Source organism: Notolepis coatsorum, assembly GCF_963971535.1.
Source record: "Notolepis coatsorum genome assembly, chromosome: 8".
In the NCBI taxonomy this organism is placed as follows: Eukaryota; Metazoa; Chordata; class Actinopteri; order Aulopiformes; family Paralepididae; genus Notolepis; species Notolepis coatsorum.
The window spans coordinates 55,997,271-56,014,401 of record NC_140172.1 but is presented as its reverse complement, the minus strand read 5'-3'; the positions used below and the strand labels follow the sequence as shown (position 1 = coordinate 56,014,401).

Below are 17,131 nucleotides of genomic sequence, written 5' to 3'. Positions count from 1 at the left end.
TGTCAATACTGGGGGACCTCGCCCTCTGGGGAGGGCCTGGAGCCCTCACCAGGGGGGTCCCCATGGGCACGCGTCGGGCCAACGCGTCGGGCCAACGGTCTGCGCTACGTTCAATGTGTTGGTATTGAAGGCGGTCCTTCTGGTCCTCAAACAGTGTTTTGATCAGGACGGACAATACGACGTCAGCGTCGTATATCGACAGACAGGGAGGAGTACGCTCCCCCCGTCTGCACCGGGCGGCGGTCGGCTGGCTATGGGCGTTCTCCATCTGCACAGCCTGAGGGCTCTCCACATCCCCGGCAGGGTGAATGTGGGTACAGGTGTGATGTCGCAGGGCGGTCCTCACCCTGACGAGTGGGGATTACGTCCGGACATAGTCGGGCAGGTCTGGGACCGATGCCGTGGCCGCCTGGGATTCTTTCCCCCCATACATCTGATAGGTCAGTTGTTGGTGCGGATACGTCAGGAGCGCAGGACCTTGGTCCTGTTTTCGCGCCGGACTGGGGCACAGCTGTGTGGTTCCCGGTCCTGATCCAGCTCTTGTTAGCCCCGCCGTGGCCTGTTCCTTGGTCGTCGCGGGCCCTCTCTGGTGAGAGGGTGAGTCTGGAGAGGATGGACCCTTCTGTGGTCGACACCATCCGGAACGCGCATGCTCCCTCCACTATCGCGGGTTACGCGGGTAGGTGGCGGGCCTCGGTGGAGGACATCTGTGCTGCGGCCTCCTGGTCCTCCCCGGGTCCCTTCGTTAGGTTTTACATCATGGACATGACTGGGGGTTCTGTCTTCCAGGCGGTTCTGAGGTCTGGGACCTCCCCTGCGTCCCGCCCTTCGGTGGGTTAGCAGGGATGTGTGGGTGTGTGCCATAAGGTGATGTGTCACACGTGGTCCCGCCTGTGCTGTGCGTTTTAGGGGTTTCTAGTTCCCTCTTTTTCGCACTTGGGTGGAGTTGACTGCCGCACCCTCTTCACTAGGAAGGGGGGGTGACGGGACTCCCCTCCCCCCTGGTGGTAGGGCTTGCGGGTCCTCAGGGGGTACATTTATCGGGCCTCGCGTCTGCTCCATATCTCAATATGGCGAAGAGCGAGACGCGATTGCCAGTACGAGTATATAACGATAGGTTATGTATATAACCTAGTTATATGAGTACTGGCTGAGCGTCTCGCTCTTAGCGAGCCCTGAAGTCCCTTGAGGGGGTTTTCTCCTGATGGAAAACTTTTCTCGAGGAAGGGCAAGTATGACCACGCCTGGTGACTATAGGAGGTCACTGGGGCGGGGGCCTGGTCAAGTGCAAGGGTGCTTTGTTTTCGTTCATGTAGTACAGTAGGTACTGGAGATGAGGTATATCTCAATATGACGAAGAGCGAGACGCTCAGCCAGTACTCATATAACTAGATTATATACATAACCTATCGATAAAGATTAGGCTACACTAATATTATAGTATATGACTCATCATAAAATAAAATAAAACATTTATCATAAATGATGTAGCCTATCTGCATCCGCTTGGCACTCGGCGCTCCATCAATACATCACCATCACTTTCGTACCAACCTTGCCCTTATTGGATTATTCATGTTGACGAAACTGATGAGTTATATTCATTAAAGAAAGTTGATTTAATAAAAGAAAAAGACTAATTTAATCAGACATCGATTATCTTATCGGCTGATAGGCCGATTGCAGTCAACAAGGCACATATTGGCCGATACCGATACGCAACCGATATACTGTATCGGTGCACCCCTAATAGTGTACCTTTAATGTTCTGGACGATAGAGTTGTGCCTTCCTGATGACTTGTCGTACAGAACTTGTAAGTCGCTTTGGATAAAAGCGTCAGCTAAATGACTAAATGTAAATGTATAGTGCACCTTTAATGTTCTGCATAGTGCACCATTAAGCATCCTGTGTTTTATTTCATCATTCCAGATTCTGCTGTGAAAATGACCATCATTATGTGTTTAGATCGGTAACAACTACATACATACCATAGCAATCAAACAATGTCAAATAATTGATCAAACTACTAGCTTGAAAATTATTTGTTTAATGCACAGGTGGCCACCATTTGTAAGTTCATAGCAAATTTACAACCCCACAATAGTAGCACAAATCACTTTATTCTTCTAACAGATGCACTAAATATCTTTGACATGAACTGCATTTGCAGGCTGTTAGATATGTACACAGAGTGTGTATGCTAGCTACCTGTTAGACAATATAATATTGTAACTTCTCCATGCAAGATAAGATCGTATACATGTTACGGTAAATATGGTAAAACAGTGAATGTACACATTTCCTGGGAAGTATACATTCACCAACTCCGTGGTGAATGTGTACATATACATTCACAGACTCTGCGGTGAATGTGTACATTAAACCAGTGAATGTGTACATTTTCTGGTGGGAGCGCGAATGTGAGAATTTACCGGTTGGTGTGTGTGTGAACAGCTTTACTGCAGTGGCACAAGAGTCTGGCACAGTCCTTGAGTTACGGTACAGGGTTACGGTACCTACCGACCACAACTTCACGGCACTGTGATTTTGTTTTAGCAAATAACTGAAGCAGATGTGGATATTAGGGGTGTGCGGAGTCATTATCTGTATTTGTATCTGTATCTGTTCAACCAAGAAAATTATCTGTATCCAGAAATGTTTGTGTTTTTTTGGAGAAAATTAAAAAATATACATACTAGACATACTGTATACCGTACTGGTGGACGACAGCGGGTACTGTATATCCCCGTAACGGCCTGAATCCTCCATGACACCTTTTGACCCTAATATTAGGGGTACTGTTATGGTTAACTTATGGTTCAGATCGTATCACGGTTTTGAGTCGCTGATCGGATAATTTTTAGGATTAGCAAAATGTTTTAAGAAATTCTATGTATTAGCAGAAAGCATAAGGGACACACTTTAATTTGGCCTATATGTTAATTCTAGATGGCTCTCATAAGGGGCGTGTAGAAGTCTGAATAACTTATTTTTTTTCACACTCTGGTGTAATGAAGGAATTGTCTGGTAACTTAGCTCTGGAGGTCCATCCCTCTGTGTAGACTGGTAATGTAGCCTATAGTGGACGTGTTCGATTCTGAATCTGGCTTTGTGTCTGTTCACATTTGGAAATGGAATACATTTTCCAAAAATATGAAATGGCAGAAGATCCAATATGGCCGACTTCATAGATTCTTATGTCAAATGTATTGTCCACGAAGAACATCTATTGTCATTTGGGGGATATAATATAATTATATCCAGTGCCGTGCCAGCTGACTAACAGTTCAGGACTCTTTCCTTCCAGACTCTGTCATAGTACCTCCAGAGAGGTACATGACATCATAGATTGTCGCCCTGCCAGGGAAATGTGCACATACACCACAGAGTTGGTGAACATTGTATACATTTCCCAGTAAATGTGTACTATCACCATTTCCCCACATTTACTGTAACATATTTTAACATATAGTGTGTGTAGGTGTGTGTGTGTAGGTGTGTGTGTGTGTGTGTGTGTGTGTGTGTGTGTGTGTGTGTGTGTGTGTGTGTGTGTGTGTGTGTGTGTGTGTGTGTGTGTGTGTGTGTGTGTGTGTGTGTGTGTGTGTGTGTGTGTGTGTGTGTGTGTGTGTGTGTGTGTGTGTGTGTGTGTGTGTGTGTGTGTGTGTATGGTCCAAATGAAGGAAACACCAGTAACAATATTTTCCTGGTGGGTCTGTAATGGTCTATTGTTTCTTTTGTCCTTATTGTTTTTATTGGGACATCATCCTAATCACTATCATCCTAATCACTATCACCCTAATCATTATTATCATCCTAATCATTATAGTCATTATCATCCTAATCATTATAATCATTACCATCCTAATCATTACATCCTTATCATTATCATCTTAATCATTATAATCATTACATCCTAATACCGGTAATTACATCCTTATCATCCTAATCATTATCATCCTAATTATTATAATCATTATCATCCTAATCATTACCATCCTAATCATTATACTCAATATCATCCTAATCATTATATTACTCATTATCATCCTAATCATTATGATAATCATTATCATCCTAATCATTATGATAATCCTTATCAATCTAATCATTATCATCCTAAATCTCACTCTCATCAATAAAGAAATACATCATGGGATACAGACTATACCAGTGAATCCATGCCAGGAAATGCACACCAATACAGAGCCATCAGAACCATTTTCCTTTATTTGGACAATCACATAATGGATTTTCCTTTCCATTTTTCTCCTTATTCTGGAGAATATGGTTGAGTCGAGTGCAGCTTTTTTTTTTTTTTTTTTTTTTTTTTTACATGTGAAAAGAATAGCACCAGCACAGTGTATTCGGAATGTTCTGGTCTAAAATGTACCTCATGTTGTGCCTAGCGCCTGTTAGACTGAACCCTCATGTTGTGTCTAGCGCCTGTTAGACTGAACCCTCATGTTGTGTCTAGCGCCTGTTAGACTGAACCCTCATGTTGTGCCTAGCGCCTGTTAGACTGAACCCTCATGTTGTGCCTAGCGCCTGTTAGACTGAACCCTCATGTTGTGCCTAGTGCCTGTTAGACTGAACCCTCATGTTGTGTCTAGCGCCTGTTAGACTGAACCCTCATGTTGTGTCTAGCGCCTGTTAGACTGAACCCTCATGTTGTGTCTAGCGCCTGTTAGACTGAACCCTCATGTTGTGCCCTAGCGCCTGTTAGACTGAACCCTCATGTTGTGTCTAGCGCCTGTTAGACTGAACCCTCATGTTGTGTCTAGCGCCTGTTAGACTGAACCCTCATGTTGTGTCTAGCGCCTGTTAAACTGAACCCTCATGTTGTGTCTAGCGCCTGTTAGACTGAACCCTCATGTTGTGTCTAGCGCCTGTTAGACTGAACCCTCATGTTGTGCCTAGCGCCTGTTAGACTGAACCCTCATATTGTGTCTAGCGCCTGTTAGACTGAACCCTCATGTTGTGCCTAGCGCCTGTTAGACTGAACCCTCATGTTGTGCCTAGCGCCTGTTAGACAACATAGGATGTGTGTGTGTGTCTTACCTGTGCCAGCTTCATCATCATGTGGGCAAAGACGTGAAGGAATCCCACCACAGCATCCCACAACCTGCTGTGAGCCAGGGACTGCTGGTTCCCTGTGCATGGGCCCTGAAAAGGGGATGAGAAGAAGAAGAAGTTTTATATGAATATACTATTGAGTTTTATATGAACTGTAAATAATTTGTACAGCATACATACAAAACATTTTATGTCCCCCCCATCGCACCCTGCACACGCACACACACACACACACACACACACACACACACATTTCATTAGAGAGGTCAGAGATGTAATAAAAAATCTTTGATAATAGAAAATAAATCAATAAAATAATCAATAAAATAAGGCTGTGAGTCGTTTATCACAAGTACAGTTTCCTTGAGTCAAATCATGCACACATAAAATCAGCCAATACCCCTCCAGCAGATAAACACAGGGTTTATTTGAGCATTACCTGAATGTACTCAGTGAGACTGTTGAAGATCTGCTTGGCCACCATTATTGCCTTGGAGAAGTTCTTCTTTCCTGGCTCGTCAATGATCTCCTTGCCCGAGTAATACCAGTAGAAATCGCTAATGGACTCCTGCACAGAGAAACCATAGCAGAGTCAAGTCCAATTCAAAGCAAATTCAAAACAAAAAATTATCTCAGTATATTTCATACAGACAACGGAAAAGAGATAGAAAGATAACCAGTTCGACAGACAACAGACAGTAAACAACAACAAACAGCAGCACCCAAACAAAAACAGCCTACATTACATTTTTAAATTTTAGCACTTCGGCTTCACAGCTTGCAGTATGGGTAATATCGCAGCCAGTATTGGTCAACTGAACATCCATCTACTACAGCCAGCCAATCGTGTACCTGGGATTGTGACATAACATTTCCAAATAACTACGCCTCCTAGGCAATATAATGCTCCTTTCTATTTTTTATTTGTTGTTCAGCAAACCAGAACGATGTCTACACTTTGTGGAGTAGATAACCAGAACGATGTCTACACTTCGTGGAGTAGATAACCAGAACGATGTCTACACTTCGTGGAGTAGATAACCAGAACGATGTCTACACTTTGTGGAGTAGATAACCAGAACGATGTCTACACTTTGTGGAGTAGATAACCAGAACGATGTCTACACTTTGTGGAGTAGATAACCAGAACGATGTCTACACTTCATGGAGTAGATAACCAGAACGATGTCTACACTTTGTGGAGTAGATAACCAGAACGATGTCTACACTTTGTGGAGTAGATAACTAGAACGATGTCTACACTTTGTGGAGTAGATAACCAGAACGATGTCTACACTTTGTGGAGTAGATAACCAGAACGATGTCTACACTTTGTGGAGTAGATAACCAGAACGATGTCTACACTTCGTGGAGTAGATATGTCACCCTGTCCCACTGGCCGTAGTCAACCGACTAAAGTTTTTAGAAGTCAGGCTTCCGGCGAGACATTCATCACCAGCCTTCTCAGATGTTGTGACTTTTCTGCAACAATGAGAACATGCTGAAAGAGCCCAGATCCCATGTGGCCTGATATTGGGGGGGATGAATGTCTCCAAGGTCCCATGCAACAGCGCCTCCAGTGGCTCAGTGAAGAATTGTTCCTGTTTTGGCTCCACATGCTCTTTCCTCAGCAGTGGCCCAGCCTCTCCATCACACCCCAGCGGAGCAGAGTTCAGCAACATGCACTTCAGGCCTGTTGTCCTTGTACCTGTACAAGCTAGTCCAAGGATGACACAGGTCGAGGCTGATGTTCAGGAACCATCTGGCTGCACATCATCTTCAGATGATGAAACCAGAGCATCCACAGCAAAGGGCTGCGGTATATCTATTCTGTACCCCCACACATGCACCCCCCCACACACTCCCCATCATGAAGTCATTGTTGTAGCTACACCTTTTAATGTCATGACGAATGATTTGCATCGACCAAGCATTCATCATTAGTGTCCCTGTTCATTATACACTGAATAATGTATGGTTTATCTGATCAGTCAGCGTAGCACTACTGCAGACATACGTACGTACCTGCAATCTCAGGAGGTAGTCTACTGTACAGATGATGATGTTGATAGTGGTGGTGCTGCCAGTCTGTGTGCGCAGGTAGTTCTGAAAGTCTGCAGGGAAACAGACATCCCACTTAAACAGTCTCCCCCACAACTGATTATCTGAAGTTTACAATACACTGTATGTAATGTATAGGCATATGCGGAATATTAGTGGTGGACCGATATATCAGTTTGCAACCGATTAAGATATCGGGCCCGTCGACATTACAGTTTTTCATTACCATCTCTCAGCAATTTTGTATGTCATTTTTGTTGTTATTAACTCTTTCTGCACCATACCCGAGAAAAGTCGGGTTTCGCCGCCATGCGCTGAACGCCATACCCGAGAATTCTCGGGTTTTGGTCCTTTGATATTTTTCCTTTGATCCCCGTTTTTTACACTCAGCCGGAGCTCCCTAGGTCTCCCTGGCTCATCTGCCTACGTTGGAATTGCAATGACGATCGAATCTCACCAGGTGGCAGTATTGCCTACCTTTTGAACTGGGAACTGGGGATATCACTTGTCTTGTGATCCACTCCGGCTGTTTCCGCCTAGGAGTGGATCACAACATAGTAATCGGTGGAAGATTTGGTGCCTCAGAGCTATTCTTTCCCGTATGGATCCATGCCCAATATACACAAGTAATAGCGATCGCCATGGGATCCACTGGGATTTATTCATTTTGGAGTACTTTCTGACTGAGGTAAGGTCTATCTTAGGTAACCTGCTGGTATTTTTTTTACGTAAAACATGCTTCTGTACCGATCAGTGTCGTGTTTTACCGGACATAAGACATGCTCGACAAACACGATCGGTTTCTAGTTAAAACGACCCCCCCCCCCCTTGATGATTTTGTGAAGACACATATGTACATGGTATATACCTTTGATATGTTAGTATTTGGGGTTTCAGGCGGGTTATAACGCGTCATATCTCGCGATCTATGAAAAAATACTTTTGGAAAGGGGCGATGTTTAGCGTGTAATAGCGCACAAACTACAGTATGTAAAAATTAACTGATTAGTCAGTGATGGACTATGAACAATGCCTGTCAAATGAGCCATACTATTGTCTCCATAGCTATAATACAGAACACACGATGGGTCTGCAAACATCGCTAAAATGGTTAATAACTCTGGCGCCATTGAGTACAGATGGGGAAAAGGGTGTGGCGCCCAATGAGTTAAATTGTTGTATTTTTTCATATACAAAAATCTGCTCTCTAAATATCAGCCATATTATATAGACCTCTACTATATACAGTATACTATATTGTTTGTTGGTATGTGGATGATGGTCTACTAAAATTGTCTGATGAGAGAAATCTTTTAACCTTACTACAAAACTAAAAGTCTCATGACATAATAAAAAAAATACTTGACTCATTTCAGAGATGATCAGTTCTCACCGTTATTGTGACCTTCACAAAGCAGCTGCAGGAACCGGAACAGGTCGCAGGTGAACTCATCATCAGCCATGACCTTCCCACCTAGAGAGAGCAAAGAGAAGCTCACTGGCGCTCCTTACAACATCGTATTAGTGTCAGTGGAGAAACCGCCGATTGAGACAGGTTTTGACGCCATTTTGTTGTGGCATGACACATTTCCAGCATCATGCGTGATTATGAATGTCGGGAACGAGTCACAACTCACAGAGCTGTACTGTTTGCTTTAGTCAGTGTAATTCATCATTGCACCTCATCCTGGAACTACTTCATGAAGTGACAGTGACTCCCTCAAGTCTAGAGTCTAAACTAGACGTCAATATTGAAAGTATCAATCCGCCCATCCCTAGTGTATCACTATGTCAGCATATTGTTAGCATATTGGATCTGTTAGTAAGAATAAAGTGTTGATTAGCAGTTCCAGATACTGCTTCAGATACTAGTTAATTAATTCCTTACGAAAAAGGTATGACAGTAGTTTGATGGGGTTTTCACATGCCATGGTACATCTTCTGTCCTTAAATAATGCCATGGAATAATCGATTTTAAACCATGATTCCGATGGTACATAGCATAATTTCTGGTCACCACCATGATGGAAACACCATGATATCAAATACCATGATAATATTTTGTAAGGGATCTTTCCTGCTGAGCTGGTGATGACTTACTGGTGCCCTCTTCTGAAACCATGCCCAGTCCCTCTGCCTTATTCTGCCTCTCAAAGGCGTTCAGATCCAAGACGCTACACAAAGAAGCAAGACATTTGTTAGATGTGCAGTCACCTGTTTTCAGAGAAATATCTCACTCTTACTAACACAGCCAATGGAAAGACCACAAGTACGGTCCATCCAGCCAACACCAGATTATAGCTCATATTCAGAGGTCATATAACTCCATTGTTGTCCAAAGCCTGTTAAAACAAGTCACAGAAAGTCACTGTTTGCTTTGGTCAGTATAATTCATCATTGCGATAAAAACAGACATTGTATTTTCCCCTGGAACTACTTTATGACAGAGATCGCGTCAGAAGTAGTTCTGGTTCAGGTAGACTGGACTCACTCACCACATACAGTCTAATGAATGGGTTCTTGTGTTGGGTTATGTGTTGTTTTGGAATGTGTTTGTCTAGTGGTTATGAGGAGTATTAGAGTATGAGTGTATGGAATGTTGTGCTGTTTTTGAGCACGTTTTAGTTTTCTCTGAGATGTATTTGTTTGTTGTTTTATTGATATTTGTTGTTTTATTGATATTTGTTATTGTTCTATATTAGAAAATTTGGCATACATATTTGTTTGTATGTCTGATTTTGATTGGTTTAATGTTCTATAATTGTTTGTATATTTTATTGGTGTTTTATTGATATTTGTTTTGTTTTTATGTTGTTTTATTGATTATTCTTGTTTAATTTTATATGTTTGGATCCAGACCCCAGGAAGAATAGTCGCTGCTGAGGCAGTGACTAATGGGGATCTGAAATAAAGAAATAAAGAAATAAATAAAGTAGCTCCAAGAAAAATTGGAGCTCTGTGACTTTTTTTGTAAAACAATGGATTATGAGATAATCTGGTGTTGGCTGGGCAGACCGTACTTGTGGTCTTTCCATTGGCTGCATTGACACCAGCCTTATCCTTTAAGTGAGTGAAACCTGACCTGCATGTCTGCATCAAGGACTGGACACTCAGAAAGAAGCCTACGTCCTTCTTGTCCTTCAAGTACTCCAACATTTTCTGCAAGAGAAAATACCATGCAATCTGTCGTTCGGTGGATATCTTTATCCAAAGCAGACTTTCTTTCAGCATGGGTGACACTGTGGGGATGGAACCCCTAACTCCTAGCACCATTGGTGCTATGTGTTCTACCCATTCGTCTGTACAGTTAAAACATAACTTTGAACATGCTCAGTACCTGTTGAACCTCACAGTTACCGCCATTTAAGATTGAGATGCCCAGCTTGAGGGTGGAGGACACCATGGGCCCGGTGTCACCTAGAGACAGAACCAACAGAAGGTGATTCAGATTAACAAGATGTGTTCTAGCAGGGTGTCCGCCAGGTGGTGAGGATGGGACCCAACACCTCGCTCCTCAACACAGGAGCCCCCCAGGGCTGTATCCTGACAGCGCAAACACAGCAGTCGCACATGCAGGCACTCGCGGGTTCCGTGTGAGAACAGCACGCGCGGCCGGGCACACCGAGTCCGACATCAGAGCGGGCGAAAGTGCACGGAGGAAGGCATTGGAACAGCTGTAAATGCCTAGTCTAGGGCTGTACCGAATGCTTCGAAGCTTCGATCATAATGTTGACATTCGAATTCTAAATCAACATTCGAATAAAAAAATGTTAATACATTTTTTTATTTATTTTTTTATCTTTTTTTTTATGTGTCTATTTCAATCTGTTTAAACCAATGGGGGTTTTCTTCACAGTTGCAGTTAAAGATTAGGCTACACTAATATTATAATATTATACTATAAGACGTCACCATCACTTTCATACCAACCGTGCCCTTATTGGATTATTTATGTTGACGAAACTGATGATTTATATTCATTAAAGAAAGTTGATTTAATAAAAGAAAAATACTAATTTAATCAGATTAAGAAATTTTTTCAAATTGAGGATTTAGTAAAAAAAATATATATATTTATTTTTATTAAAAGAATTTATAGACATTCGAAGCTTCGTTCGAATACTTCAATAGAAGCTTTGAATGTTAAAAAATGACATTCGGTACAGCCCTATAGTCTATTGCGAAGTCAGTCCCCATTTGAAGATTTTTTAAAGATTTACAGTTCCAGTGTTCTATTGTCCATTTTGCATGTATAACCAGTTATTATATAATTAATTAGAATGTTAGAATTTATGTTAGAATGATGATCAGTGTGACTGTACTCCTGAAAAAGTAGATTTTTTTAAGATTTACAGTTCCAGTGTTCTATTGTCCATTTTGCATGTATAACCAGTTATTATATAATTAATTAGAATGTTAGAATGAATGTTAGAATGATGATCAGTGTGACTGTACTCCTGAAAAAATATGGTTTATTTGTATTGGGAAAGATACAGACACATTAGCTGGTTGAACAACATCTATATGTGTGGTAATAATGCAGATATTGAGTGCCTCTGAATCCAACCAAAGCGGAAACGATCGCTTCCAGCCCGCGAGTTGCGCACCCGCTTGCGGCCGGTGGGCACAGCTACGTCTATTAACATGGGAGCGAAAGTGAAGCGCTGGTCGGTCGCCCGCCCGCCCGCCCGCCTGCCTGCCTTCGCGCGCGACTGGTGTGTTTGCGCTGTGAGCCCCCCTCCTCTACTCCCTGTATACCTAGAGTGTGTTGCCACACACAGCTCCAACATGGTGATTACGTTTGTAGATGACACAACAGTGATAGGCCTAGAATAGAATAGAATAGAATATAAATACTTTATTCATCCCGAGGGAAATTTGGCACTACAAATCGCTCACAGTAAACAGTAAACATTTAGGTAGACAAAACAAAGTCACGAATAAGAATAAAAATAAGCCTAAGAATAAAGAATAAAATAAGCCTAAGAATAAAATACGGTCCGGGATTTACATTTCCTATGTTATGTATATACATTCTAATATAAAATATACAGTAAAAATATACAGAAATCTACAGTGTGTACAGTAAGTATAATATTGAACAATGTTGTTTTAAAAGTAAAAGTAAAAGTCCAGGAAGATGGTAACTGTCACCTTGTGCTCAGTGATGCAGTGAGGTACAGTGATGCATTGTAAAGTCTGATGGCTGTCGGAATGAAGGACTTCCTGTGCCGTTCAGTGCTACATTCTGGGAGTCTTAGTCTAGCACTGAACATGCTCCTTCTGTCAGCCAAGTCTGTGTATAGTGGGTCTGTGTATAGTGTAAGTCTAATCACTGCCAACTACGAAACAGCCTACAGGGAATAGATTGACAACCGGACACAATGGTCCCGAGCAAACAACCTCTCCCTCAACGTTGACAAGACCAAGGAGCGGGTCGTGGACTACAGGAGAGGGGGAGGAAGACTGGACCCCATCAACATCAATGGGTCTGCTGTGGAGAGTCAGCAGCTTCACGTTCCTTGGTGTTCATATGAGCAAGAACCAGCAACGCTTCTTCCAGCAACGCTTCTTGGCCCAAGATTCCAAGACCGCCTGGTATGGGAACTGTTCTGCCCTCAACTGCAAAGTGCTGTAGAGAGTCACGCTTCTGTTTGATCATAGGATTTAAAACTCATGCAGTACCTTTGCAGGCACTGATCATCTGCAGGACCATCTCTGCCGCTCCACGGTTGTGGAGTCTGGACTGCTGGTAGAGGAGCCTCTGCTTCTCCATCTCCTTTTCCTGCGATGAGACACACATGCTGTTACCGTGTCCTGCTAGGCACTTACCCCCCCGTAGACATAGAATGGATAGACGAGACACCTCCTGATACATCACTTTGATATTCATCAGTACACCAGAGACGGCTGCCATGGCCTTCTGATGATGCACACTTAAAAGGAACTCCGGCGCGGATCAAAGTTAAGCCCATTTATCGTCATGTTCTCCCTTGTGAAATGTGTGCAGCAGCCTAAACACCAGAACAGTTAGAATGTGAGACACCATTCAACTCTGATTCTGAATCAAATATTAAATTATTCCAATGTTACAGTAGCATAGTAATGTAAAGTCAAGGAGATTTGAGTGTCAATAGATATCTCCACATGACCTTGCCGTATTGTTATGTGAATGTGAAGAGTATTTCCGATGAAGTGTTGAGCCTTTTTTGGAATCAAAGTCCTCGCTGGACAAATGTGGGACAAAACAATTGCTTTTTAACACTTCATAAGGTGAGTCCATGCCAAGATTTTACTGACGAACAAACCTCCGTAGATCACATTACTATGTTTGGAATATCTGAAGTTTGATTTTGATATAGAGATAAATGGGAAGTGAATCTAAAAGGTAGGGAAATTCATCACATGACAACTGCTTTGGTGATAATAACACAGCATACAGATTATGTTAAGGTGGAAGGAGACTCTGGAGAATGGACTTAACTTGCACTCAATGCCAGAGGTATCTTTTAAGTGTAATAAGAAAATGTCTCTTCTATCCATTCCATTTCTGTGATCCCACCCCACATTCACCCTCCATTCACACCAATGAGCCTTGATTCAACATATCAGACTCATCTTTCTGTAACTGGTACAACTGTGCTGTAACTAGTATTTACTGCTAATCTTATACAACGGCTTGTGTGAATACTCTGTTATGATTGGCTCATAATACCCCGAGCAACCCACCCATCTTCTAAATCAATGTGCAAATCAAGATTTACACATTTGTATTATGCTACACATCTTTGGCTACATCCACTGCCCTAATAAATTACTAATAGCAGTTTCCTTGCAATTCCTCCAAGTGGCATAAAGCATTACATTAGCCAACTTGATTTACCGTTTGAACAAGGCAAGAAGTTAAAGGTGCTATAGATAAAATATGTCTGTAGCAGAGCTTTTAGAAAGGTGCAGAATAAAAGTATTGCTCCCCCCCAGTTTTTTTTGGATTAATGAATTTATCATTTATCAAAATGTTAGCAGGTCCAAACAATGAATGTTGTTTACATGTTGTGTGCATGTATCCCCTCCCTACTTCCCATTTCCCCATGTGAAATGCACCTGATTGGATAAATGACACACTGGTGCTCTATAGTGCGACATTTAGTGGCTGAATGTTATTTATAGCACCTTTAACTGTTCATTCTAGCTTCCCTGCTATCCAACACTACATCCAACTACTGTATGTCCTTGATGGGCTACAGCTGCACTTCCATTGTAGCCATCTGCCTGACTCTCTTTCACACAGTGAATGTGTTTCCATGCACACGTAGTTACACCAGCTACCCTCTAGCCCTTATTCAGAATACGTTGTTATGCATCTTCATTTCACAAATATCCCTGTATAAATAGAAGGCTTCAACTTGACAACATGAACATTGCAAATGGACTACATTTGATTTCTTGTCAGTTTTTTTTTTATCCACTTTTTCTCCTCCTGTTTTTCTGTGTTTTTCTCCCTTCCCAATTTAGTTGTTATGCCAATTCCCCCCCCCCCCCCCCCCCCCCCCCCCCCCTTCCTGGTCGTTGCTTGCATGTGCCACCCACTGGTCGGTCTAGGGAGCCCTGAAGTCTATCAGATACTTGCATGACTTGAGTATCCTGAATAATACTGGAATATGAATGTGCATGGAAACACATTCTCCCATTCTCCCTTCCCGTGTTATTAGTCATGGAGTTGTTGTGCTACTTCTTCACGTTTGCTGGCTGGAGCAAGCGTTGGACTACAGATAACAGCCCTGATGGCCCTGGCATGCTGCACTGGTGGCCAAGGCAGGAAACCACCTCTGTCATCCACCAGCCCTTATAGCTCTTTCACCCCCCCCCCCCCAACAGGATGCCGATGAGTTCCCTTAAAGATCCCCTTCAAACAAAAACGTGTTTTTTTTTTCTACATTACAGTACCGAAATGTGGCACCGGTGGATCTCACGTGAATCGGTACTCTGTAGTACCGACGTGATTCGGTCGATACCCTTAAAAGTACCGGATTCGGTACCCATGCCCACTCCATTGGAAATATTAAGTGATAATATGAATGACCTTGCGGCCCCAATATGCAATTATGTGGTAACCTTTAGCTTCAGCTACACAGAGAGTAGGTATTGACATGTCTTGAAAGAATGTAAGCTGCAGACTTGGAATTCCTGGTAAATATCAATGATTGGCTTGTTGCCAATTTACATATATCCTTGTGTTCTCAATGAGGGTAAAGGTGTAGAGATGCAGCTAAGACATTTTCAGTAGTTCATTGAACAATTTGGTGCAAAAACCATATTTATACAAATTGTTATTCAATATAGAAAGCTATTTAATGGTTTAAAATGGAGGGGACCATTAATGCAACCAATAGGTATTGTCCTGATTATAATGTTTGATTAGATCGAGTGTGTCCCATCATTCACTCTGATGACTTGACAGTTTGAGTGACATATCTGCAAACCAACCAACAATTACACTCAGATTTGGGGTCAAGCTATTGGGTCAAATATGAGCTAAAATAGCAAGTGTACTTGCTATTTTCCCTGCAGATTTAGATGTGTAGAATGAAAAGGACCTCCAGGCGATGAAGAGCCAAAGGGGCTGATTGAGTGGACAAACGTAGCTTTGTTTCCCGGTGGATGTTGGTAGTTTCCCACCCTGGTGACAACCATTGCATAGGACCATACAGCTTACCAACAGTATCCTTCCTCATCCTGCTTTGTCTTACTCTGTATATCAAAGACCATTCAAAATACCTCCACTTTAAGAAATGCGTTGGCATATTCATACACAGTAAGAGAGACAAAACATCTCTTAATCACATTGTATTCACATCTCTATAACTTACTAGGAATGCAAATAAAAAATTTTAAGCACTATCAACAGAAAAGGGTGATATAGTGATAATCACACATTTTCAAAAGAGAAATTCAACTATTCAGACCCACCCTCTGAACCAACCCATACCACCCCACCCCACCCCGACACCACCCCCCCACCCCCGACACCACCCACCCACCCACGTATGCCTAACCGCGCTCTACCCACTATGTGTGATGCAGTTGGACCTCGTGCTCAAGAGTGCCAACGTTGGTTGGGGTCGATTCACTTCCACCATTAAATGGATTGGGTAAAAATCCAAACATTTGGCATCAAGAAACAAAACCAACTGGAATTTCTGTTAGGAATGTGAATTGAGCTCAACCCTAATGTACTGGACGTGTGCTGATAGCATTGTGCATGTAGACACTGTAGTGCTTTTCACACGGCACTGAGCCCTAGGTGTGACGGCGTCCTTGAACCCTTTGCTCCCTTCACTACCGGTGCGAGGGACATTGACGTGGCTGCTACGGTTTTCTTAGGAGGATCACCATCTCCAGTGCATAGGAACATAGCTCAAATGTATAAGAATAAAGAATAAATATACAACAATGGAGAAGGGGGGGGGGGTCAAGCTTTCTGATGGTGGTCAAGATCTGCTTTGGTGTTTTTCACACAAGACTTCCCAACCATCTTTTAAAGGTGCTATAGATAACATTTTATGTAGAGTAGTCATTTACTGTACATTCACATCCACAGAGCATTTAGAAAGATGCAGACAATAAGGGGGCTTTCACACTAGCCATTCGGGGTCGAATCAGAGCACGATCGCACCAAAATAGAGTGTGATGAGAATGCTCCCCCCCCCGTCACTGGGGACACTGATTCGGTCCAAGACGGGACCGCTGGAATAGGTGGTCTCGGGTGCGCGCCATTGTCCCCGACGACGGGGCGGGCGTGGTGTGCAAGCAAAGCTGTAATGCTTTCATGCTTGCTTGAATTTTGGGCAGATAAAAACATACAGCAACAACTGGATAATACCCACAAAAACTATATTTATGGGCAATTTGGCGAGTTCAGACCTCAACCAAACAAGCATGTTAAGCCTCACGGCTCAGTGGATCGATGAAAACTTCAAGATGAAGCCACATTA

General features: G+C 42.7%; 1 protein-coding gene across 1 annotated transcript in view; it reads right to left on the bottom strand.

Moving 5' to 3' along the window:
• LOC311233659 (ryanodine receptor 1-like) overlaps positions 1–17,131 on the bottom strand; it is a gene marked incomplete at both ends in the record, with an annotated part of 453,326 nt that overhangs the window by 57,903 nt on the left and 378,292 nt on the right. The window contains 8 exons of the mRNA XM_084320641.1: positions 5,061–5,165; positions 5,515–5,643; positions 7,101–7,189; positions 8,530–8,610; positions 9,237–9,310; positions 10,219–10,295; positions 10,474–10,553; positions 12,822–12,921. Coding sequence (XP_084176767.1) covers positions 5,061–5,165; positions 5,515–5,643; positions 7,101–7,189; positions 8,530–8,610; positions 9,237–9,310; positions 10,219–10,295; positions 10,474–10,553; positions 12,822–12,921 — 735 coding nt within the window. The remainder of the gene's footprint in view (positions 1–5,060; positions 5,166–5,514; positions 5,644–7,100; positions 7,190–8,529; positions 8,611–9,236; positions 9,311–10,218; positions 10,296–10,473; positions 10,554–12,821; positions 12,922–17,131) is intronic.